Below are 24,580 nucleotides of genomic sequence, written 5' to 3'. Positions count from 1 at the left end.
TCGAAACTCTGGTCCTCGACCCCTTAGACGGGGGAGTAGCCTTACTTGAGGACGTCACTGGTTTGGGAGCCAGTGACAACCTAGAGGGAGCTGGCGGATTAGACCTTTGAGGTCTGGAAGGCTTAGGTAAGTCCTTCCTTTTCAGAGATTTCACCTTGGGGATAACAGACTGGGATCTGTCCCCAAGGTTAGCTGACTTGGAGAATCCTTGAAAAGAAGAGGACGAAGAAGGTGAACTGGATAAAATAGACCTACTCCTACTACCTTCACCTGCCTCACTTACCACCCTACCTTTTACCTGGTGGTCATCCACGCTCATCGGTTCAACGTGAATGCTGATGGCCGCTACTTCTTCCGCCACCTCTTCGCACAGATCTTCGTCTTGGGGGGTCTGCGTCTCTTCCCTGATCCTCGTAATGAGTGGGGCGGCCACGTCCTTCGGTACTGTGGCGGAGATCCGAGCATTCGGATAAAGGAGATTGCAAATCTCCTCCGACAGTACATAGGGGCGGCCAGACGCTACATTTCCCCCAAATCCGCTGACCCAGGTCTTCAGGGTCGACAGCGAAGAGGCTCGGATTGCTTGGTTAGACTGGAAGAGAAGGTAAGACTTGCTAAAATATTCTCCAAATTTTTCGCATATATCCACATTGAGCCATTAAAATCAAAAGGGACTAAAGGTTAGCAGTCTCTTGTCACTTACCGACACATCTGTTACCAGCTCATAAAGAGCGTAACAAATCTCACAGCCGTCCCGGAGCCAAACAACCAGGTCTCCAACTTGCACCGCGCAGCTGGAGTGCGAGCGGCACACCTCGTGTCCGCAGGGTTGTTGGAGGACGGTCGTGCAACCTGGCTCCTGACAACGTACCATCTGTAAGTGGAATGATGGTACATGAGTATCATCAAGGCAGGACCCGCCGGAACTGAGTCCGGCAGCAAAAGTCTATTTTAACATAGATTTATGCTATGGGATGGTTAACTAACTAATATTTGTGTTCCAAGCAAGTACTCCATGTTACTCCGCCGTGACTTGTCACTGAAATCTCGTTGTGTCACACAATTATGGAATCGGTGTAATATGAGCGAAATAGAGTGTTCGCATACAGCTCAACTCTCAAATCACCCAAGGCAGTAACCAAATAATGGAAACCGTAAAATATGCCGGAAACCATACCCACCGGAGTGGTTAATTGAACAATAACATACGAGAAACCCAACTAGTCCGGCGGAGACTCGTTGTGTCACACGATTATGGAATCGGCGTAATATGAGCGAAATAGTGTGTTCGCATATAGCTCATCTCTCAAATCACCCAAGGCAGTAACCAAATAATGGAAACCGTAAAATATGCCGGAAACAATACCCACCGGAGTGGTTAATTGGACAATAACATACGAGAAACCCGACTAGTCCGGCGGAGACTTCGCCGCCTCAAGTAGGCGTTGTACATAAAGTACCTTTAAAACAACTAATTCTATCGTATCGTAACTCCTATTTGCTTTCACGGGACAGTGTTTGACGCTCCAGCTACTAACTACTATAAGTAATTAGTAGCGAGCTAACGAGACATCGCCCGAACTAGTCTGGCCCGGAAAGGGAAAGGGAGATGAGTGGCGGAAACCTGGCGGAACGGCAACCGGACAGGTGGATGCACCCTCCGAGAAGCCGAATGCAACCTCCTATGCGGAGGTGCCGAGCGCAATCGATCGGCTTTCCTCTTACGAGGATGACGCCCAGGCACCGTCGCCAGATTCTAATCGTTCAGGTAAAGAAGGACTAGGCTATATACACGAAAAAGCAGGAGGTTAAACCTCTTGTTCCTAGCCTACCCTCCAAAACCAAAACTTTGGCCTGGTCAGGAAGGCTAGGATTGAGCGCTACAGGTGTGGGGAGAGAAGAACCTACGTACTAACCTAGCCTCACCCTCCAAAACAGAACCAGCCTGGTCAGGTGGCTAAGTATGAATTGAGGAGCCCTCTCACTATCCCAACCTCACCCTCCAAAACCTAACGGCCTGGTCAGGTGGGCTAAGTGTGAATGAGGAACTCTCTCACTAGCCTAACCTCACCCTCCAAAACCTAACGGCATGGTCAGGTGGGCTAAGTGTGAATGAGGAACTCTCTCACTAGCCTAACTTCACCTTCCAAAATCGTGAAACGGCCTGGTCAGGTGAGCTAGGTAGCCTGAGCATCGTGTACAGGCGCAAGTCATGCCTAGCCTAACCCTCCAAAACCGTATCACGGTCTGGTCAAGTAGGCTAGGCTAGTAACTATCTTTTAAAACCATCCTTGTTACCAGAACAAATTAAAATATAGTATAATGTTAACCACATGTGATGTGGGTTAGCCTAAAGATTATATATAAACATAAATGATTCGGTGGCAGAGAAGGAACCCGAAAATCATTCGTAGGTAACTTTAGGTACCAAGGTGGCCTACCTCTGATGCCGAATCACTCACATAAACTAATCCATTATACACATAAGCTATAATCATGATAAAAATAATAACACCATCGAGAAGGCACCAACTCGCTGGTGGAGGAAAGGAAACTAATAAAAAGACTCAAATTCTATGATCAGAAATAATTGAGCCTGGCTCAAGCCATGATACAAAGGTTCCATTGCCTCTACACCAGCGATGTGGTAAATTCTCCAAAATATGCTCCAAAACTGAAACGGAGTAATTGGATGGTATCTAGCAGAATTCGTTCTGCTAATAACGGAGACTGAAGGTCGAAAACGCAACAGAGGCAAGCATAGCCTGTGTTCGGCTGTGATAAACATATATAGCATACAGTTCATAAATACTTTGCCTCTCGCATTTAAAAACCAATCAGATATAGTACTCAACTTAGATGGTGTGACATCCTCACGGGATGACATGATTAAAGCCGTAATTCGATTGAAAACGCCAAAAGAAAAAAGGACACGGTGTTCACGTGTTGTGCTAAGTTTTAGAATGGAGATGGCGGGCGCGAGTGATAGGTGGCAGTAAACGGAAGGTAGTAGTAGGTAGAACGACTCACCCATGTTGGGGGCTTTGAGAATGGAGAGATCTGTTGGGCAAAGCATCTGTGATAGTGGCTACCACTCACCCTTTAGTGCATACCGACACCATTGTGGTGATCGATCCAGGGGTAGTAACCCTGGCATCATGGATAGCTTTTTTCTCTGGTATATTTAGCAATATTTATACCTAGAAATGTGTGCTATTGGAACCATTTCACTGGGTGACACAGGTCGAGCCCAGAAATAGAGTTATTAACCCTTAAACGCCGAGCCTCTATTTACAAAAACGTCTCCCGTATGCCGGCGGCGTTCGGGAGTTAGCGCCGAAGCAGAAAAAAAGTTTTTTTCAAAAAATCACAGCACCCTTAGTTTTTAAGATTAAGAGTTCATTTTTGGCTCATTTTTTTGACATTGCCTGAAGTTTAGTATGCAACCATAAGAAATTAAAAAAAATATCATTATCATATATAAATATTGAAATATATGACAGCAAAAAAAAAAAAACATATAATTGTATACAAATCGCTGTAAGCACAACGGTTAAAGCTAATGACTTAATTTTTTTAGTTGTATTGTACACTAAATTGCGATGATTTTGGTATATAACAAATTGTAAAACGATCAAAGCAACACAGAGAAAATATTATCACAAAATGATGCATGAATTTGAAACACGGACGTAAAAAAATGTTTTTTAAAAAATTCACCATAAATCGAAATATTGTGCTAGAGACTTCCCGTTTGTTGAAAAATGAAGCTAATTGATTGAATATTACTTGACTGTAAGTGTTTTAGCTTACAATTGCAGTTTTCGACTATTTCGGTCGAGTTAAAGTTGACCGAAAGTCTAATTTTTTCTATTTATCATAATTTATATGAAAATATTTCAAAACTGATAAAAGATACAACCATGAGTTATTTTCTGTTGTATTGTACATGAAATTGCGCACATTTTCATATATAAAAGTTTATGTAACGACTAATATAAAATGGTGCAAACATTACGACAATGTGACGAAAGAATTTCCGAGATGTTCGGCCGAGTTACCACGCGGACGTAAGGAAAATTTTTTCAAAAATTCACCATAAATCGAAATACTGTGCTAGAGACTTCCAATTTATTGCAAAATGAAGGTAAATGATTGAATTACTTGAATGTAAGAGTTTTAGCTTACAATTGCGTTTTTCGACCATTTCAGTCGAGTTAAAGTTGACCGAGGGTTGAAATTTTGGCAGTTATCGTGATTTATGTGAAAATATTTCAAAACCATGAGCTATTTTCTGTTGTATTCTACATGAAATTGCGCACATTTTCATATATAAAAGTTTATGTAACGACTAATGTAAAACGATGCAAACATTACGACAACGTGACAAAAGAATTTCTGAGAAGTTCGGCAGAGTTACCACGCGCAGACATAAGGAAAAAGTTTTTTTTCAGAAATTCACCATAAATCGAAATATTGTGCAAGAGACTTCCAGTTTATTGCAAAATGAAGGTACATGATTGAATATTACTAGAATGTAAGAGTTTTAGCTTATAATTGCATTTTTTTACCATTTCGGTCGATTTAAAGTTGAGCGAAGGTTGAAATTTTGGCAGTTATCGTGATTTATATGAAAATATTTCAAAACTGATAAAAGCTATAACCATGAGTTATTTTCTGTTGTATTCTACATGAAATTGCGCACATTTCCATATATAAAACTTTATGTAACGACTAATATAAAACATTACGACAACATGACGAAAGAATTTCTGGCGCGGACGTAAGGAAAAAGTTTTTTTAAAAAATTCACCATAAATCGAAATATTGTGCTAGAGACTTCCAATTTGTTGCAAAATGAAGGTAAATGATTGAATATTACTAGAATGTAAGAGTTTTAGCTTACAATTGCGTTTTTTGACCATTTCGGTCGAGTCAAAGTTGACCGAAGGTTGAAATTTTGGGAGTTATCATGGTTTATATGAAAATATTTCCAAACTGATAAAAGCTACACCCATGGGTTGTATTGTGCTGTATTTTACATGAAATTGCGCACACTTTCATATATAAAACTTTATGTAACGGCTAATATAAAACAGTGCAAAAATTACGACAAAATGACGAAAGAATTTATGAAATTTTCGGCCGAGTTTACCGCGTGGGCGTAAGGAAAAAGTTTTTTCAAAAATTCACCATAAATCGAAATATTGTGCTAGAGACTTCCAATTTGTTGCAAAATGAAGGTACATGATTGAATATTACTAGAATGTAAGAGTTTTAGCTTACAATTGCATTTTTCGACCATTTCGGTCGAGTCAAAGTTGACCGAAGGTTGAAATGTTTTGTAGTCGACGCACGGTACATCCACTTGGCACCCAACAGACAATTTTAGTCGACGTATGATACGTCCAGTAGGCGTTTAAGGGTTAATGAAAGTGATAGAAAAAGTAGTTCACTGGAATCATATAAAAGTAGTAAAAACAAATCCATGGTCCACTGAAGTTACAGATAACATAAGACATGAAAATGCTGTAGATAATGTTGTAAACTAAAGATATAATCTATAATCTATGAAACAGAGTTAAATATGTGTATTTATATGTATATGTATTGGTATTGGTCTGAAAATATCACAAATATAATGTGTGTAGTGAAACCAATATATAATGAAAATATCATAATATAATGTATGTAGTGAAACCTATATACCAAAGCAAATGTAGAACATGAAAAAGAAAGAATAGACGTGCTGGAAAAATGGGCAGCAGCAAGAGGGACAGTGATAAATAAAGTGATAACATCATAAAATCAAAATGCAGAACAAATAGAAAAACTTTAAAATTTTTAAAATCAAGTCAATCAGAACGAAACAAAAGAACTGAATAAGTTAGAAAACATACAATTTTTAAATACATTTGCTCTAGAAAGTAGAAAGTGAAGTGATATTACAGGAACATAACACATTTTGCTTGCTTATAAAGGTATTTTGAGCCCAACACTAATCACTCCTAAAGAATTAGAAGAAATTATTAGGTTTTGCATTATGGAAAAACACTTTCAGCCACTTGTGCAAGATGTATTCATGTACTATAATTTAATAAGTGCCAAAGTGCTTATGATAAAATTATTTTAATTGTACCTTTCAATACTAGGATCACAAACACATTAATCACTCTGTACCCATTTCCTATGTCTGTTAATGATCAAGTAATCATTCAAAAGGGAACAATCAGGCATTTTGCATTAGATGAACACGCTCTACTATTGTCATTCTTCACTGCAAAATGAAGAACATGCTCTACTATTGTCATTCTTCACTGACAAACAATTTAATGAATGTATTCTGTTAAAAGAACAAGAATATATATGTAATTTTGATAACCTGTATAAAAATACTAATACTTATCCCTGTACAGTAAACCCCCCGTATTGAGGGAATACATACCACACACCCCCGCGAATAACTAAAACCTGTGAATACTTAGAACCCTTCTAAAAACACATAGAACTGCCTATTTTGATAGTTCAAACACACACAAAACAAACTAAAATTGCTTATACAGGTATTATCCTACTTAAGATGGAGTTATGTTCCAAAAAAAAAAAACCATCGTTTGTTGGAAAAAACGTAAGAAATGCCAAAACATATCTCGAATATATCCTAGCCTACACTAGGGTATTCGGTACCATGTATACAGTACAGATATGGTAGCCTAGCCTACACTATAAAACATACTCTTTACATACACGGTAGTGTAATTACAGGCAGTCCCCGGTTTACGACAGGGGTTCCGTTTTTATGCCGCGTCGTAAACCAAAAATCATCGAAAATCGTCAAAAATCATAAGAAAACCTTACTTTTAATGCTTTGGGTGCATTGAAAACGATGTAAACTGCATTTTTATTGAGTTTTTCATAAAAAAAAAACTCCAAATTATGATTATTCTGCCGTTTTGGAGCCATATTTCTTCCGTCGGATCGGCGTACGACGCGTCGTAACCCCAGAACATGCGTCGTAAACTGGGAAATAATTTCTGATGAATATACTTGAAAAGTGTCGTAACCTCGGAACGTTGTAAGCTGGACCCGTCGTAAACCGGGGACTGCCTGTATTAATTTCAGCTAATTCTGGAGGTTCATGCAAAGTGACTTATGATAATTCAATACAAAGAGAAATTGAACAACAAACAAGAATTAACTTAGCCTAAACTATGGTATATTGTATACATTCACAGTAGCATAGCTGACATTATACTGTACTCTATATTCGCATATCGTATTGTACAAACGTCAATATAATGAATATGCATCTTTTCCATGGATCTTTTAAAATGTTCTTAATTCACTGTTTCTAATAATAATGTACATGTTCTTATAGTGCTTTTGTATTAAAAATTGTGATCATAGCGATCATCAATGTTTTGGTTTGGAAATGTTTATGTGGTGTTTATTTCATCGCATTTAACTCAGTTCAGAGCACTTTTCTTAATTCTAGTTAGCGTCAACGAATCTCTAGAATCTAGATACTTTACTTATAAGGGCAAGCTTATTTTTTCGTTATATGAAGTGTTTAGTCAAAATATAACTAAAATACGTCTCGTGAAATTAATTTAGCTATTATTTTTGTTATTAGATGACTATTGACGATGGCCATTTAGGGGCATTTGTTTTGTGTAAAAAAAATCCAAGATTCCGTTCGCCATTTTCACTTGATTTCATCATAATACAAGCTTTACATATTCATTGTTTAATGGCATAAAATAACAGTAATGTGTTCTTTCATGCCCAATAGTTTTGATTAAAATACTTTCTCTCCCATTTTAATTACAGTAGAGTTTCATCCATGTTGCCGATGCATGATAACTTACAGTAAAGTCATTAGCAGCTTGAACATTGTTTTCTCAACTTCAGCTACAACTTGCATCTTAAATTTAGCAGCATATTTCCTTGATGATCTGTTATCCATACTGAATAAGGGTATAATTTAAAAATATATCAGTCCTATTCTACTTTAACGTCATTTAAGCTATAATAGATGACGATTGACGATGGCCGTTTAGGGGCATTTGTTTTGTGTAAAAAAAAACTCAAGATTCCGTTTGCTATTTTCACTTGATTTCATCACAATATGAGCTTTACGTATTTATTGTTTCACGGCGTAAAATAACAGTAATGTGTTCTTTCATGCCCAGTAGTTTTGATTAACCCTTTAACGCCAAAGCCCTATTTACAAAAACGTCTCCCGTATGCCGGCGGCGTTCGGTGAGTTAGCGCCGAAGCAGAAAAAGTTTTTTTTTCAAAAAATCACAGCACCCTTAGTTTTTAAGATTAAGAGTTCATTTTTGGCTCATTTTTTTTTGTCATTGCCTGAAGGTTAGTATGCAACCATCAGAAATTAGAAAAAATATCATTATCATATATAAATATTGGAATATATGACAGCAAAAATAAAAACTCGTATATAATTGTATACAAATCGCGCTGTAAGCAAAACGGTTAAAGCTAATGAGTTAATTTTTTTTAGTTGTATTGTACACTAAATTGCAATGATTTTGGTATATAACAAATTTTAAAATGATCAAAGCAACACAGAGAAAATATTATCACAAAATGATGCATGAATTCGTAACACACGGACGTAAAAAAATTTTTTTTTCAAAAGTTCACCATAAATCGAAATATTGTGCTAGAGACTTCCCGTTTGTTGAAAAATGAAGCTAATTGATTGAATATTACTAGACTGTAAGTGTTTTAGCTTAAATTGCAGTTTTCAACCATTTCGGTCGAGTTAACGTTGACCAAAAGTCAAATTTTTTCTATTTATCGTGATTTATATGGAAATATTTCAAAACTGATAAAAGCTACAACCATGAGTTATTTTTTGTTGTATTGTACATGAAATTGCGCACATTTTCATATATAAAACTTTATGTAACGACTAATATAAAGCGGTGCAAATATTACGACAACAAGACGAAAAGAATTTCTGAGATGTCCGGCCGAGTTAGTTACAAGCAGACGTAAGGAAAATGTTTTTTCAAAAATTCACTATAAATCAAAATATTGTGCTAGAGACTTCCAGTTTATTGCAAAATGAAGTTAAACGATTGAATATTACTAGAATGTAAGAGTTTTAGCTTACAATTGCGTTTTTTACCATTTCGGTCGAGTTAAAGTTGACCGGAGGTTGAAATTTTGGCAGTTATCGTGATTTATGTGAAAATATTTCAAAACTGATAAAAGCTACAACCATGAGCTATTTTCTGTTGTATTCTACATGAAATTGCACACATTTTCATATATAAAAGTTTATGTAACGGCTAATGTAAAACGATGCAAACATTACGACAACATGACGAAAGAATTTCCGAGATGTTCGGCCGAAGTTATCACAAGAGACGTAAGAAAAAAAAATTTTTTTTTCAGAAATTCACCATAAATCGAAATATTGTGCTAGAGACTTCCAGTTTGTTGCAAAATGAAGGTACATGATTGAATATTACTAGAATGTAAGAGTTTTAGCTTATAATTGCGTTTTCTGACCATTTCGGTCGAGTTAAAGTTGACAGAAGGTTGAAATTTTGGCAGTTATCGTGATTTATATGAAAATATTTCAAAACTGATAAAAGCTACAACCATGAGTTATTTTCTGTTGTATTCTACATGAAATTGCGCAAATTTCCATATATAAAACTTTATGTAACGACTAATATAAAACAGTGCAAACATTACGACAACGTGATTTAAAGAATTTCTGGTGCGGACGTAAGGAAAAAAGTTTTTTCAAAAATTCACCATAAATCAAAATATTGTGCTAGAGACTTCCAATTTGTTGCAAAATGAAGGTAAATGATTGAATATTACTAAATCGTAAGAATTTTAGCTTAAAATTGCGTTTTTTTACCATTTCGGTCGAGTCAAAGTTGACCGAAGGTTGAAATTTTGGGAGTTATCGTGGTTTATATGAAAATATTTCCAAACTGATAAAAGCTACAACCATGGGTTGTATTTTACTGTATTGTACATTAAATTGCGCACATTTTCATATATAAAACTTTATGTAACGGCTAATATAGAACAGTGCAAAAATTATGACAAAATGACGAAAGAATTTATGAAATTTTCGGCTGAGTTACCGCCGTGCGTAAGAAAAAGTTTTTTCAAAAATTCACCATAAATCGAAATATTGTGCTAGAGACTTCCAATTTGTTGCAAAATGAAGGTACATGATTGAATATTACTAGAATGTAAGAGTTTTAGCTTACAATTGTGTTTTTCGACCATTTCGGTCGAAGTCAAAGTTGACCGAAGGTTGAAATTTTTGTAGTAGACGTGACGCACGCGTCCACTCGCACCCAACAGACAATTTTAGTCGACGTATGATACGTCCAATAGGCGTTTAAGGGTTAAAATACTTTCTCTCCCTTTTAATTACGATCGAGTTTTATCCATGTTGCCGATGCACAATAATTTACAGTATAGTCATTAGCAGCTAGAACATTGCTTTCTCAGTTTCAGCTAAAACTTGCAGCTTAAATTTAGCAGTATATTTCCTTGATGATCTTTTATCCATACCAAATAAGGGTAGAATGTAAAAATATATCAGTCCCATTCTATTTAACGTCATTTGTGCTATTACTTATGGTAATTGTTTATTACCGTATGATGGTTGAAATACCAGGTAAACGGCTGTTGTTATCCAATTCGGTTATAAGCAAAACAACAGTTTCTTGGTCGGTTGTTTATGGCTGCATGCATTTACGCAAGAGCATAATGTTACTAACAATACTTTTATCATTTTCTTTTATTTTTTTAACTAGAAGATGGGATAAAGAGACGGAGGAAAAGTTGTCTATTGTAATTTGGTCTCTCTCACTGCCTGATTACACTGCTGCCTGCGCCCGCGCGAAACTTAAAAATATTCTATAAATAATATTATTGTATTGATATTAATTGCTTACCCCACTGCAAAATCAAATTATCATAAGGTGAATTATCGTAACTTGAGCATCACCTGAGTATTTTAATAGTTTTATCACAAAAAGTGCATTTAGTCATGAAAAAAGAGATGAAAATCCAGTGTTTAGTGAATATTTTTCAGTGAAAAATACCGCGAATGGGCAAATTTTCTGCAAATAATGGGTCGATACGTTCTAGAGAAATCCTTGAATACGTGAGTCCGCGAATCGTGAGAGCACGAATATGGGGTTTACTGTACTCACGAAATTGTGTTAAACCAAAACTAAGAAAAAGATGTATGTACCACAAATTATGATAAAACATTTGAAGCATTTGTAATTGATCAAGAAATCTTTGTATTTTCACTAAATCCTGTTGTAGCTAAAATTAAATATCACAACATTAGCACAGAAATAAGGTTGAAGAATGTTAAATCTTTTACAACATCATGTCAGTTAGTGATAGCAAACCAATTACATTATGAACCTAATCTTTTCACAACATATAACTTCAACAAACATGTGCCATATAAGAATTACTCATATAAAATAAATGAATTTAAGTTGTCTCAGTTTGAATTAAGGAAGCTTGAAAATTTGAATATTTCTACTATAAAGAAACTGTCTCCCCAATTTTATCATTAGTAAATCTAATGGTAATAGTGATTACTGTTATTTTGTTCATCATAATAGTGAGAAATCTTATCAGAAAAATACAAGGGATATTGACAAAATTCAATAATACCAATTATCAAAAATTGATGTTTGTTGTTCTCCATATGTTCATTTAAAACAAAGCATAGAATAAAATAATGAAAATTAACCAGTACTATACTACATTTTATTATTTAAAAATAGGACCAGTGATGTAAGAGAGAGAGAGAGAACCAATGATATAGAAAGAGGGAGAGAGAGAAGAGAGAGAGAGAGAGAGAGAGAGAGAGAGAGAGAGAGAGAGAGAGAGAGAGAGAGAGAGAGAGAGAGAGAGAGAGAGAGAGAAATAGTGGAACAGGATGTGTTATGCTCGTGTAGCCAAAACATGGGCGCGAGTTTAATCTACTGAAATCATTAAAGGAATTTTTAAACAGCTCACCTATGTGCTTACATGTCCTCTCGCGCCAGAAACCAAGACTTTCGGTGACGTCATAAGTACCCTCCTTCATAGGAGGGATTGATTCAACTAATCCACCCAAAAGGATGTCGTTAGGTAAGTCCCAACCAATTTTGACTTCTAATAAGGGCGGGGCAGAAGCTATTGCCCGCCTAGTGTGGGATGGGCATTTCGTTTGAAAAACCTTCAACAGGGAAGGAAGAGAAGCAGAGAATAGAGAAGAACAGAGAGAAGCAGAAAGAAGATTGAAGAGCCTTAGTGGAGTGAGGTTGTAGCATCACCAGTTGTGGGTTGAGAAGAAGCAAGGATCACACTTCGATTTGTATTCATACTACTTAACTTGTATATATATATCTCACTTGTATATGTACAGTGCTATTTTTAATTAGTGTTAATGAAGTAAGAAAGCTGCACTGTCTCTTCATAAAGCCTCCTGGGACTCAAACACTACTATAACAACAAAGCCAGAAACAATAAAGCATCTATAAAAGAAAATAATAAGCTTCTTTACATGGGCAACGAATAAAATAAATCATAAGTTCATGGTGGTAAAGAAGAATTACAAAAAGAACAAAACATAGCATAACACATGTAGTACTGTCAAATTATCATATTACAAAATGTGAACAGCACAATCATGTGCCACTTGCATCCTGGTTTTGTTTACATTCTCAAAATCATCAGCTGATTGCATTTTACAGATATCATCGCTGTCTTTAGTTGCTGAATGAAACTCAATTCAGAGACGTTTCTTTCGTAAATTATCAAATCTGGATTTAAAAATTGCAACTACTTTTTATTTATAAATGCAGTAAATTAAACAAAGTACATGAGTGATTTTGTCAGTTCAGGCATTCCTTGTGCCTCCAAATCATTTTGGAGTCTGCTTATTATATGTTTCTTTAGCCACAGCTATAATACCTGCTGCTTCAACTTAGTGGCACATTTTCTTAACACCTTCTCCATTGTGTGATGGATGAATAAAAATGTATTGATTTTTATTTAAGGAATTACATTAAAATAAACAAGTTTTTAACAAGACAATGGTAACGCAACTCTTAGTAAACGTGTGTTAGTTACACTAACATTGGCAAACAGCTGTTTATTAATATAAACTGCAGGATAGCAAAAGCTTTAGCATAATTTTTAAGAGTTGAAAGCAATGTAAATTAACAAAGAAACAGTAACAATAACGCAAGGGAAGCTGGTAAGCGAGTGGTGTACCCACTAAGAACGCCTGATTTGAAAAAACAGTCCAGTGCTCGATCCGGAGGTGAAAACCCTCAAATTGATATTTCCATTTCGCACCTATATATCCATAAGTATGATATACCATGGTCTGTTATCTTGGTGCACTACAGTATATTAAAAAGAATGTGATACAATGATAAGTGACAGGCACTGTGTACACTTCATACATGAGTTAGTGGGAAGAACAACAAAGCTGACTTAATGAAGGGAAAAGAGGCAAAATATCATTAACGGGATTGTTATGAAACAAACAATCAAACTATGAGTCAAATAACTGTTTCTTGTATACCTACCTTCATCAGGTCCCACAAGTTTCACCTTTAGTTTCTTGTCTGGAAATCTGTAGCCATCCATCATCTTGACATTTAAAACACTGCCACAAACGAAGTAATGAAGTTCCTCTGTCAAACAAACATAAAGTAAACTTGATAAAGAGAATTCATGTAACATATCCATCCCCTTGCTAGTCATAATTTAATTTCAAGATAAAAATTGTATCCAGGGTATCACTTTATTTTACATACCACCAAACTGCCGCTCCCTTACCATTGTTGTAAAGGTCTGTGACTTCTATAATACTTCCACATCTTCATAACATTTGAATTATGGCAATAATCCTATGAATTTCATTAAGGGTAAATCTTCCTGTATCATCATTTTTTGCGTAAACATAAATCATTCATTCCACGTCTCAGGACATTCCTTTTAGTGTCTCACATCTACATTTAGCTACTAATTGGACAATAATGCAGTGACTATAGTATACAAACATCAAATTAAATGTAAAAATTTTTAAAAATGCAAATAATCATAAAAAATCTTTCAGTTTAAGTAATAAAACATATGCCCATCATAGGTGCAACGTGTTCCCATGAGGTAGTCTTTAAATTTCTCAATGTGCTACTTTTGACGTAGTACTGTACAGTGCAGAACAATCAGTTGTAGTATTTTATCTTATATATGCACAATTGAAGTACAGGTAGTTGCTTTATGTAGTTATATACATATGAAAAACCATTCCGGGACAAACTGAAGAGTGATAGTAGTTTAAAGCCTCAAAACACTCTAAGGAGTCAGTTTTTCTAAAAAATTTTATGGGTCTGGGTTGTAAACTCTTCCTTAGCCACCAGTCTCAACCAATCTGACTCATGATAAGTATAAATTACATGAAATATTCTATAAGGCTGCTAAACAGTTAAACCAAGTGCTCAATCCACTATTTCTGACTGTTCATTATAACCCTTCAATTTTATGATGCCTTATTTTATACAGAACTATAATCCCTTCTCACTATCACCCTGAAAAGAATGCACTTGCTCCATTTGAATGTGTTTCTAACTGACACCCTACAACTACCTTCATCCCACAGTACAACTCTGTAGTTTCAACATCTATGCAGGGCTCTCCCTGATCATCACTGTGTGCTCTCAGCCCTTGTAACATCTTTCTCTTATGCTCAGTTTTTCTTACTTCTATTTATTCTTATCCTGCATCTGTAGCACTCTTATTAGTATACTCACATGCATAGGTGCTGATATATACCACATTTCCCAGTGTTGACATTGCACCATAATTTTGACATGCAAAATTTTGAAAAAAAAAAAAAAATAAACATAAAAATACAGTTGCAATACAAAAGCTGATGGCTTTGTTTTGAATGGTACAATGCCCTAATTCCACTGCATTAACACTGGTACAACGTACTGAGTAGCTTTTTCATTCCATGTATTACAAAAATATGTTTAGTTTGTTTAAGTCCACTGATTTTAATATCAAGTGAGATTTTCTGAAGTTGACAGACCAGTGAACTGAAAAACTTAAACAGGTTACAAAGTATTGTATATTGTATGAAATGGTCAGCCATGCTGCATCTTTAATTTCCTTGGAAAACAGCATTTCAGTGCATGCAAAACAATGGAGCTAATGATGGAGCAATGTTTTTTAATCTTAAAGGAAAAACAAAACAACAAACAGGAGATATTAGAATTATGGAATAACATTTTATTGCAGTTAAAATAAAATTGCTTGAAACACGGAATGACTGTGACATCCCATAAAATGAGGTGGCCATATAATGGCACATTTTAATGTAATTATTATTACAGTATTTCAATTTAAATATTGAATATTAACATTTTTTTATGAGTAATTTTTCTCACTCGGTTAGTACTAATGGGGGCTCTCACTGTAGGCCTGATGTGGTGAGAGGGATCATCCTGATGTAAAAGTTTGGTTGCACTGCCAAGAAGTGTGTTTGGTGAAGAATATGGGAACTGAACAGATGCAGTGGGTGCTTCATGTGAGTGTGATAAGTTGTTGGTACAAGTGCATCTGCCTCTGGCACTCAGATAAGGGCTGCAGTGCTTGGAGGAGTGTAGACTGTCATCCATTGTTTGTGGAAAAACTGTAGTGTTGTGCAAAACTGTTGGTGGAACTTGGTGTACAGTATGGTATAGCAGTGCTTGTAAACAAGCTTGAATTGTCTTTGTCAGCCAGCGGGGTTCGGGAGTTAGCGCCGAAGCGGAAAAAAAGTTTTTTAAAAAAATCAAAGCACGCTTAGTTTTTAAGATTAAGAGTTCATTTTTTACTCAATTTTTTCTCATTGCCTGAAGTTTAGTATGCAACCATCAGAAATGAAAAAAATATCATTATCATATATAAATATTGCAATATATGTGTGAAAAAAAATTCATATATAATTGTATACAAATCGCGCTGTGAGCAAAACGGTTAAAGCTAATGAGTTATTTTTTTTTTTGTTGCATTGTACACTAAATTGCGATGATTTTGGTATAAAACAAATTGTAAAACGATCAAAGCAACACAGAGAAAATATTATCACAAAATGATGCATGAATTTGTAACGCTCGGACGTAAAAAAAGTTTTTTTTTCAAAATTCACCATAAATCGAAATATTGTGCTAGAGACTTCCCATTTGTTGCAAAATGAAGGTAAATGATTGAATATTACTAGAATGTAAGAGTTTTAGCTTACAATTGCAGTTTTCGGCCATTTCAGTCGAGTTAAAGTTGACCAAAGGTCGAATTTTTTCTATTTATCGTAATTTATATGAAAATATTTCAAAACTGACAAAAGCTACAACCATGAGTTATTTTTTGTTGTATTCGACATGAAATTGCACACATTTTCATGTATAAAACTTTATGTAACGGCTAATAGAAAACGGTGCAAAAATTACGACAAAGTGACTAAAGAAATTCTGAGATTTTCAGCAGAGTTAGTGTGTGCGGAGGTAAGGAAAAAGTTTTTTTCAAAAATTCACCATAAATAGAAATATTGTGCTGGAGACTTCTCGTTTGTTGCAAAATGAAGGTAAATGATTGATTGTTACTAGAATGTAAGAGTTTTAGCTTACAATTGCATTTTTCGACCATTTCAGTCGAGTCAAAGTTGACCGAAGGTTGAAATTTTGGCACTTATCACGATTTATATGAAAATATTTCAAAAGTGATAAAAGTTACAACCATGAGTTATTTTTTGTTGTATTCTACATGAAATTGCACACATTTTCATATATAAAACTTTATGTAACGGCTAATAGAAAACGGAGCAAAAATTACGACAAAGTGACTAAAGAATTTCTTAGATTGTAAGAGCCCGACACGTCAGGCTCTTACAAGATTTTCAGCAGAGTTAGCGCGGACGTAAGGAAAAATTTTTAAAAATTCACCATAAATCGAAATATTGTGCTAGAGACTTCTCGTTTGTTGCAAAATGAAGGTAAATGATTGAATATTACTAGAATGTAAGAGTTTTAGCTTACAATTGCATTTTTCGACCATTTTGGTCAGAGTCAAAGTTGACTGAAGGTTGAAATTTTGGCACTTATCGTGATTTATATGAAAATGTCAAAATTGATAAAAGTTACAACTATGAGTTATTTTTAGTTGTATTCTAAATGAAATTGCACACATTTTCATATATAAAACTTTATGTAACGGCTAATAGAAAACAGTGCAAAACTTACAACAAAGTGACTAAAGAATTTCTGAGATTTTCAGCAGAGTTAGCTGATGCTTTCTTTTGGGATAAGAAAGAAATTCGCGCATGCGCAGCTGGGTCATGCTTGTAAACAAAACAACAGCGTGATCCGTGAACTCCCAGCATCCCTCAAGGCGCGATTTAAAATTTTTCGCAAACGAGGCCTATAAGTATTTTTCCGCGAATATTTAAAAAAACTTTTTGTAGTCGACGTATTTTACGTCCATTCGGCACCTGACAAACAACTTTTGTCGACGTAAAATACGTCCAGTCGGCGTTAAAGGGTTAGGCTACCAGTTTGACTCCTCCCAGGTTTAGGGGAGTATGCCATTGACCTTTGCCTAGGAGAATCGGTGGGAAGGGCAGCCACCTTCTCCACCAACACTTCACTTGCACTAGGTGCTCCACTGACACTAAACTAGCACTAGGTGATATTGGGCGCTCAGAATAACTCTGTTGTCCATTATGACTTTCACAGAAGAATTTAATTGAGCAATGGATTAAACTATCAATTTGAACCTCTTATCAATCTTTAACTCGAGACTGGCAATGGGGGGTGCACCGACTTTTGAGCGCAAGACAAATGAGCGCCGACAGTTGAGCACCGACAATTGAGCGCAAGACAAATGCACGCACTAACATTTGAGCGCCATAATTTCAAAGTTCAATCCTCTTATTTTTTTGTACTGACATTATAGACGTCTAGTACTCACTGTTACAAGCGTTTGGATATAAAGGAAGAAGAAACAATCTTAATCTTTATTTGCTATGGCATGTAAATAAATAGATAAATGAATACACACACACACACATATATATATATATATATATATATATATATATATATATATATATATATATATATATATATATATATATACACAAAAGAAAATACATATAAAAAGAAAAGTCGACAGCTCAAATTTTTATTGACATGTACGAGTACCTAAGATATTTAAAAACAAGTTCCACAAATAGAAAATTAATAAAAACAATTTGTAAATAGAATATAACTACTTTTGTAGGGTAAGATTATGATATGGAACGCAGATAATCTAATGGCTCTCTTGAAGAATACTCACTAACAATTTTAATTATAGCATTGTTTACTCGTTCATATTTTTTGTGTTTTACAGGTTCATGCCGCCCACAGTTTATTCTGATCAATTTGGTTGCGGTGTGATTTTGTTCTATTCTTAAAATTTCTATGAATTTGTATATTGTAGGGTGCATATGCCCTATTGACTGCTGCATTGCCCGATGCCACCCCTCTAACGAATTATTTGTACGTGGATGTTCATTGACGACACGTTCGTAAACACTTCAAACACGAGGGGGAAACATAGCATCTCTCCTTCTTCCTCTCCTACAAGGTCTTCCTATCCAAGTATCTTCGAAGTAAAATACCAAATTGTCTAAGTTGTTGGGGATTATATCTTGTAATGATTCAAAAACATTTGTAATATCATTGTGGGGAACGAACGCCAAGGCCACAAGCATTTTTGTACATTTTCGTATTTCTTCACTGTTACTGTATAAATTGGTCAATCCTAAGTCTTGTATTTTTCTCCATATGGCCTGAGATAAATGGAAAAAACACCCTAACACCTCAGCGTTTCTGAAGACAGAAAGAAAAGCTTTAAGAAATGCTTTTTCATAGTCGCACGATATGGAAGCTGGAACAATGTCAGTATCCATGAAATGTAGTTGTGTCAGAGCATGGTTATATGCTTCCTCTGACTTCCTCTGAAGGAGAATATAAACCACTGGAAGCATGATTCCTTTATAAATGATGTGAATCACATATAGCTGATAGAATAGTTGAGGAACTATTTTGAACGTTCCATCTCCCATCCAGTGCTTATTTTCTTTCATCAATTTCAAATTTTGAGTAGTAAATATAGAATATCTATCGGGGTCATCACTACCGGAGTCATATGCAAGAAAATTTTCTCCATCATATGTGCAAACAAGTTCTTGAGGTATATCTATTTCTCCTACGTCACTTGGAGCCGAGAGAGGTAATCCTTTGGCTTTCCGTTGTCTTTCTACTGTTCGCTGAAGGGATTGGACCTTTGGAAGAATAGCAACTACTTCCGGACGCAAATTAAGTTGTGCCTCTTGAATGAGTCGCCTTGGTGGATCATTCGATGTTGCAGCTCTTTCACGACGTTGCATCATTGATAATCTAGACTCAGACTTTGCAGGATCTGGCACATGATCGTGCTCACTGGCAGATCAGATGTGCATTCATCTCCAATAACATATATCCTTCCTTTGCACTTCCGGTCTACACAACGCCATGACTCTTTCCCACTCTTAAGCACTCTGTCATGTCTGTAACAGTAGTCTTCGTACAATATATTATCTTTTCCTTTGGATGATGTTACCTTCTCCATAGCGAGGGTACTTTGAACTAAAATAAATCAATGGTATTTCTCTTTTAAAGATATACTAATAACCAAATGATACGCACACAAAATGAAAGTTAATGATAGTAACCAAACAAGTTAACAATGTAAACAAAAGATTTTAATGAATTTTAACGATAATAAACAACCGATAACATGCCATTTTTTGAAAACCATTTTTTAAGTATGCGTGTATGTGTGCGGGTGTTTGTTTTTTTTTTTTTCGTGCGCTCAAATGTCGGCGCTCAAATGTTAGTGCGTGCATTTGTCTTGCGCTCAATTGTCGGCGCTCATTTGTCTTGTGCGCAAAGTCGGACCACCCAATGGGGTTGGGTTTAAAAGCGAGAGAGCCAGGTAAAAGAGAGGGTTGGACAGACGGAGAACTGGGAACGGGATTCACAGAAATCACAGAAGCGTAAACATCAACATTAACATTATCATTAGAAATAGGAGATTCCTGGTAGCTAGACTTACTAATCTGTCTAGCAGTCACCTCCCTCTCTTATCCCTAGCCCGTTTATTTAAATGTGATCTCAAAGTCTTCCACTGCTTACTGTTCCAGTCAGAACATTCGTTACCTCTTAAAGCCACTGAACAAACCTATCCCCTACAGTCTATGTAGATTGTATACAAACCATAAGATTCTTTAGTCAGACGAGTATTGCAGCCTTTGCTACAGTACATAGAGCAAGTCGAACTTGAGTCTGACATTCCGGAAACAGGTCAACTAAAGTCATAATCAGGAAATAAAGCCTTAAATTCAATTAATAATGTTCTTAAAATAAAGTTCAAACAGAACCTAACTCTATCTAATTATGCCATAAGGCTACCAAAGCAAGACTACTTCAACAAATGATGAAATGACAACTGGAAAATAACAAATTCCAAAACCAAAGCTGCTGCTAATAACTGGTGTACAGCCATCAGCTGGTAGAAACAAATTGAAGCTCTTTTGCTAGTTGTTCCTCTCTTTACCCAAAAATAGTGAATACTCTTTACCCAAAAATAGTGAATCTCGAGTTAATAATGGAATGCAATAGGGCTAGGTCGCACCCTGTAAGCAAACGTGCTGCAGTATCCCCTGGCAGCGGTGAGAAATATACAAAGGGTACTGCAGAAGTCATGACTGAGGCTAAAGAAGTTAGTGAGGAGAAAGGACTGGAAAAAGAAAGGAGAGAAGAGAATTGGAAATTGGAATGTTGGTAGCTTCATAGGAAAGGGAATTGAGTTGGTTGATGTCATGCAGAGAAGAAAAATTGTGATTCTATGTCTACAAGAGACGAAATGGAAGGGGAAAAGCACAAGAAAGCTTGGAGAAGGATATAACGTTTACTAACACGGGAAGATACAAGAAGAAATGGGGTAGGAATTATTCACCATCCAGATCTGCAGGAGAATGTCACAGAGGTCCAGCATATCAGTGATAGGCTCATGGGCTTAAATTTTGTGCAAGATAAGAGAGCATGGCATATCATCTTGGCGAATACGGGGGGTTTACTGTATCGATGCTTTTTATTGACAAATAGTCTTCAGATTGGTTTTTTGTTGCGGCTTCTATAAGACACGTCCTTTCTTTTATTTGTCTGAATGACATTTCTGCTGTTGGATGCCTTTTTAATAAGTAGTTTTCCAGCTTTAAGGCTGAAATTTGTTGTTCTGTTTTCATGGTTAGAAACTTTGACCAACTTCCACTCATAAAGAGGGAGTCGAAGCAAGTCAAGGTTGGGTCATATCGATATTTAGTCTTTTTGGGTGTTTTATACGGTATTAAAGTTTGAACATAACCCTGATTTTGATTATTTGGATTATCCAGAGAATTGTCCATTTCCCTGTACCATCAAAGGGCCCAGGGGTTACTTGAATCCTTATAATGACTTGTCACAACGATTAGAGAAAAAAATGTAAACCTGAAAACCTTAAAAAGATATCACCAGCCTTTCATGGAGTTTATTCTTCCACCAATGGAACAAGTGAGAACCGACTCCCAAATGTCCCACCCCTACCCTACCCCACAGGGGATGGCACAACATGATCGTAGTGGCCCAAGAGTAAGCCAATCCCACTTACAAGGACTAAGAGTATTACAAGAATACAATCATCCCCACCCTAATCATGTTATGGGCAAACTGGATAGAATGCAGAGTTCTGCCTTTGAACTATCAATCTGATATCTCTCAGGTCCAAACATTATTGGTTAGTTGATGGTCCTACCACAGTTCCCACTGTTTAGTTTAGGATAAAAACCCAATCCCAGCTATATCTTTTCCTATTTAACAGGTCCAATAAATTTTACAAAAAAAAGGGAAAATTCCACAAAATTAGTCCAAAGAAATATATAATAATACAGTAGAACCTTGGTTCTCGACGCTAATTCGTTCCAGAAGAAGTGTCGAGATTTGATTTTGTCGAATTCTGAGTTAATTTCTCCCATAAGAAATAACTGAAAATGGATTAATCCATTCCTGACCACAAGTCATTACCCCAACCTTGCCTTTTTATACAAAACTTTACACAAATTACAATTAAATAGGTTCAGAGTTGAATAACTTACCGTATCAGAAGCACTTTTTACATTTTTAAATGCATACTGTATCAAAAAAGTTGGTCTATGACCAATGCGGCCGTATTACCGATGATATACCGAGAGCCATAGGCTAGGCTAAGTAGCCTTATAGGCACTACCAGAATGTACTGTAACAGGTACACATGAAAACTGTTGTTAATAATGATAACATTGAAAAACAAGCCATATTATCACATGAAATTAATAATACAGTATTTATAAACCAAATTACTGTATGTCTGATATCATAAAATTAAGAAAAATTTCCGAAATTACGTCGGAACTCGGCAGCTTGTGGCAGATATAAACAAACCAGAGCGCTGTCGAGTTCCGACGTAATTTTGGAAATTTTTCTTAATTTTATGATAACAGACATACAGTAATTCGGTTTATAAATACTGTATTATTAATTTCATGTGATAATATAGCTTGTTTTTCAACAGCAGCAGCAGCATGTGTGGGCTTTAAATGCTTTTAAATAAGCATGGGAAGAACGCCACCAACAACGCCAACCAGCGGCAGCCGCTCAAACTCTTTTTTCTACAAACATCATATGATTCATCGGGTCGGATTCCGGTTTGTTGTTTGAACTCCGACGCAAAATTTACTCAACATTTCGTGTTGAAGTCCGATTATTTCGAGTTCCAGTACAGTCGAGGACCGGGGTTCTACTGTATATGAGACTCTTGGACTCACACCCAGGAACAAATTCCCGGGGTTCAAGAACCCCCTCACCATGTCAAGGTGGTCCCACATTGTGGGGGATATGCATTGAAAAAAAAAAAAAAATTATAAATGCAATCAACAGTGATAAAATATTCTTGTGTACTGTTATGTGTGTTAATCATAATTAGAATCAAATACACTTGTAATAAAAATGGTATAGCAAATCAAGCAAAAAAAATAATAATATTAAAATGCATACCCATTTTAATTTTCTGTACAACACTAAAAATAGTCATTTCATATATACCTTCATTTCTTTTAGCAACTAAATTATTTTCCTAATTCTTTCAGAAGCTGGCTTAATCAGCTGATTCTGAGAGTGTAAAGATTACAATATTGGGACAATCAGTTTTTTCATATATACCGTATTATGATGATAATAGATCAATATAACAACACAGTATAAATGGATTCTGTAAGTGAAATAACATCTTGTTGATATTTTGCTGTGTTTACATTAATATTTGAAAATTAGTAAATTATTGTAACATGTAAGTATGTAAGCATGCACTTATTCATATGAGTTATGAACTCCTTGGAGTTTTAGCTTCGTATTTATGATACAGTAATTCATATTTCATTAGTACTGAGAGAGAGAGAGAGAGAGAGAGAGAGAGAGAGAGAGAGAGAGAGAGAGAGAGAGAGAGAGAGAGAGAGAGAGAGAGAGAGAGAACTGAGGTATGCTTACATTGGTAAAATGAATCAGGGAAGTGCCATTTTGTGATGTTGAGGGATTTTACTTTTTAAGAAAAAATACATTTATACATTTTATTGATATTTTTTACACTTATATTATTTGAAAATTAATGATTTTTCCATCATAAAAAATGTATTTAGTTACAAAAATAACATAAAAATACAGTAATTAGCAAATATTGCTCTACTAAAAAAAAAACCTGCGAATTAGTTAATTTTCTGTGATTTATTTGGATTTATGTTCCACAGAAAAATCTGCGACTAACTGAAGCTGTGAATAATAAAATGTGATATAGTGGGGGTCCACTGTAATCAATTTCCTAGTTTTCTCTTTCGACTGTTCATCCATCTCACATAGGCTCTACTTCCATGATAATACACTTGCCATAATCAGTGTCAACTTCTCACTCGTTTAACAGGAGCCGCAAATGAAAGTGAAAAGGGAACAACATGAGCTATGCACCGCTTAAATACTAAAGGAGAATCAACCAAATCACGGCTGAAACCCCTAAGGTCTAAAGTCTAAATGGAGGAACTGAGACGGAAGAAAACGGCAATCTACAGACGATGACGGTGAGGTGAAAGAACGCTACCTAAGATGACATACCACATAACGGTTGGGAGAGAGACAGTTGGGTGGGGAAGGTAGAGGGTTCTTGCAAGGACAGTTGGAGCCATTTGCACAACATTTAAGAGGTGACTATCACCAGACTAACTCACTCTAGATGAGTAGGCGGCGGAATAGAAGAACTGCTATTACAAAGAGGAATAATTGTCACGGCTGATGAATATAAGGCGATAGAGGGGAAAACTGAGTAAGGGGGGAGGGTTATCATTCGCTCGGAGGACAATACCGGGTAA

General features: G+C 35.8%; 1 protein-coding gene across 1 annotated transcript in view; it reads right to left on the bottom strand.

Moving 5' to 3' along the window:
* LOC136844863 (uncharacterized) overlaps window positions 1-24,580 on the bottom strand; it is a 484,772-nt gene that overhangs the window by 239,054 nt on the left and 221,138 nt on the right. Inside the window, exon 9 of the mRNA XM_067114107.1 lies at window positions 13,614-13,721. Coding sequence (XP_066970208.1) covers window positions 13,614-13,721 — 108 coding nt within the window. The remainder of the gene's footprint in view (window positions 1-13,613; window positions 13,722-24,580) is intronic.

This window comes from Macrobrachium rosenbergii, chromosome 13 (assembly GCF_040412425.1).
Source record: "Macrobrachium rosenbergii isolate ZJJX-2024 chromosome 13, ASM4041242v1, whole genome shotgun sequence".
Taxonomy (NCBI): Eukaryota; Metazoa; Arthropoda; class Malacostraca; order Decapoda; family Palaemonidae; genus Macrobrachium; species Macrobrachium rosenbergii.
Note: the sequence above shows the minus strand (reverse complement) of the source record. Positions and strands in the feature narration are given on the sequence as shown.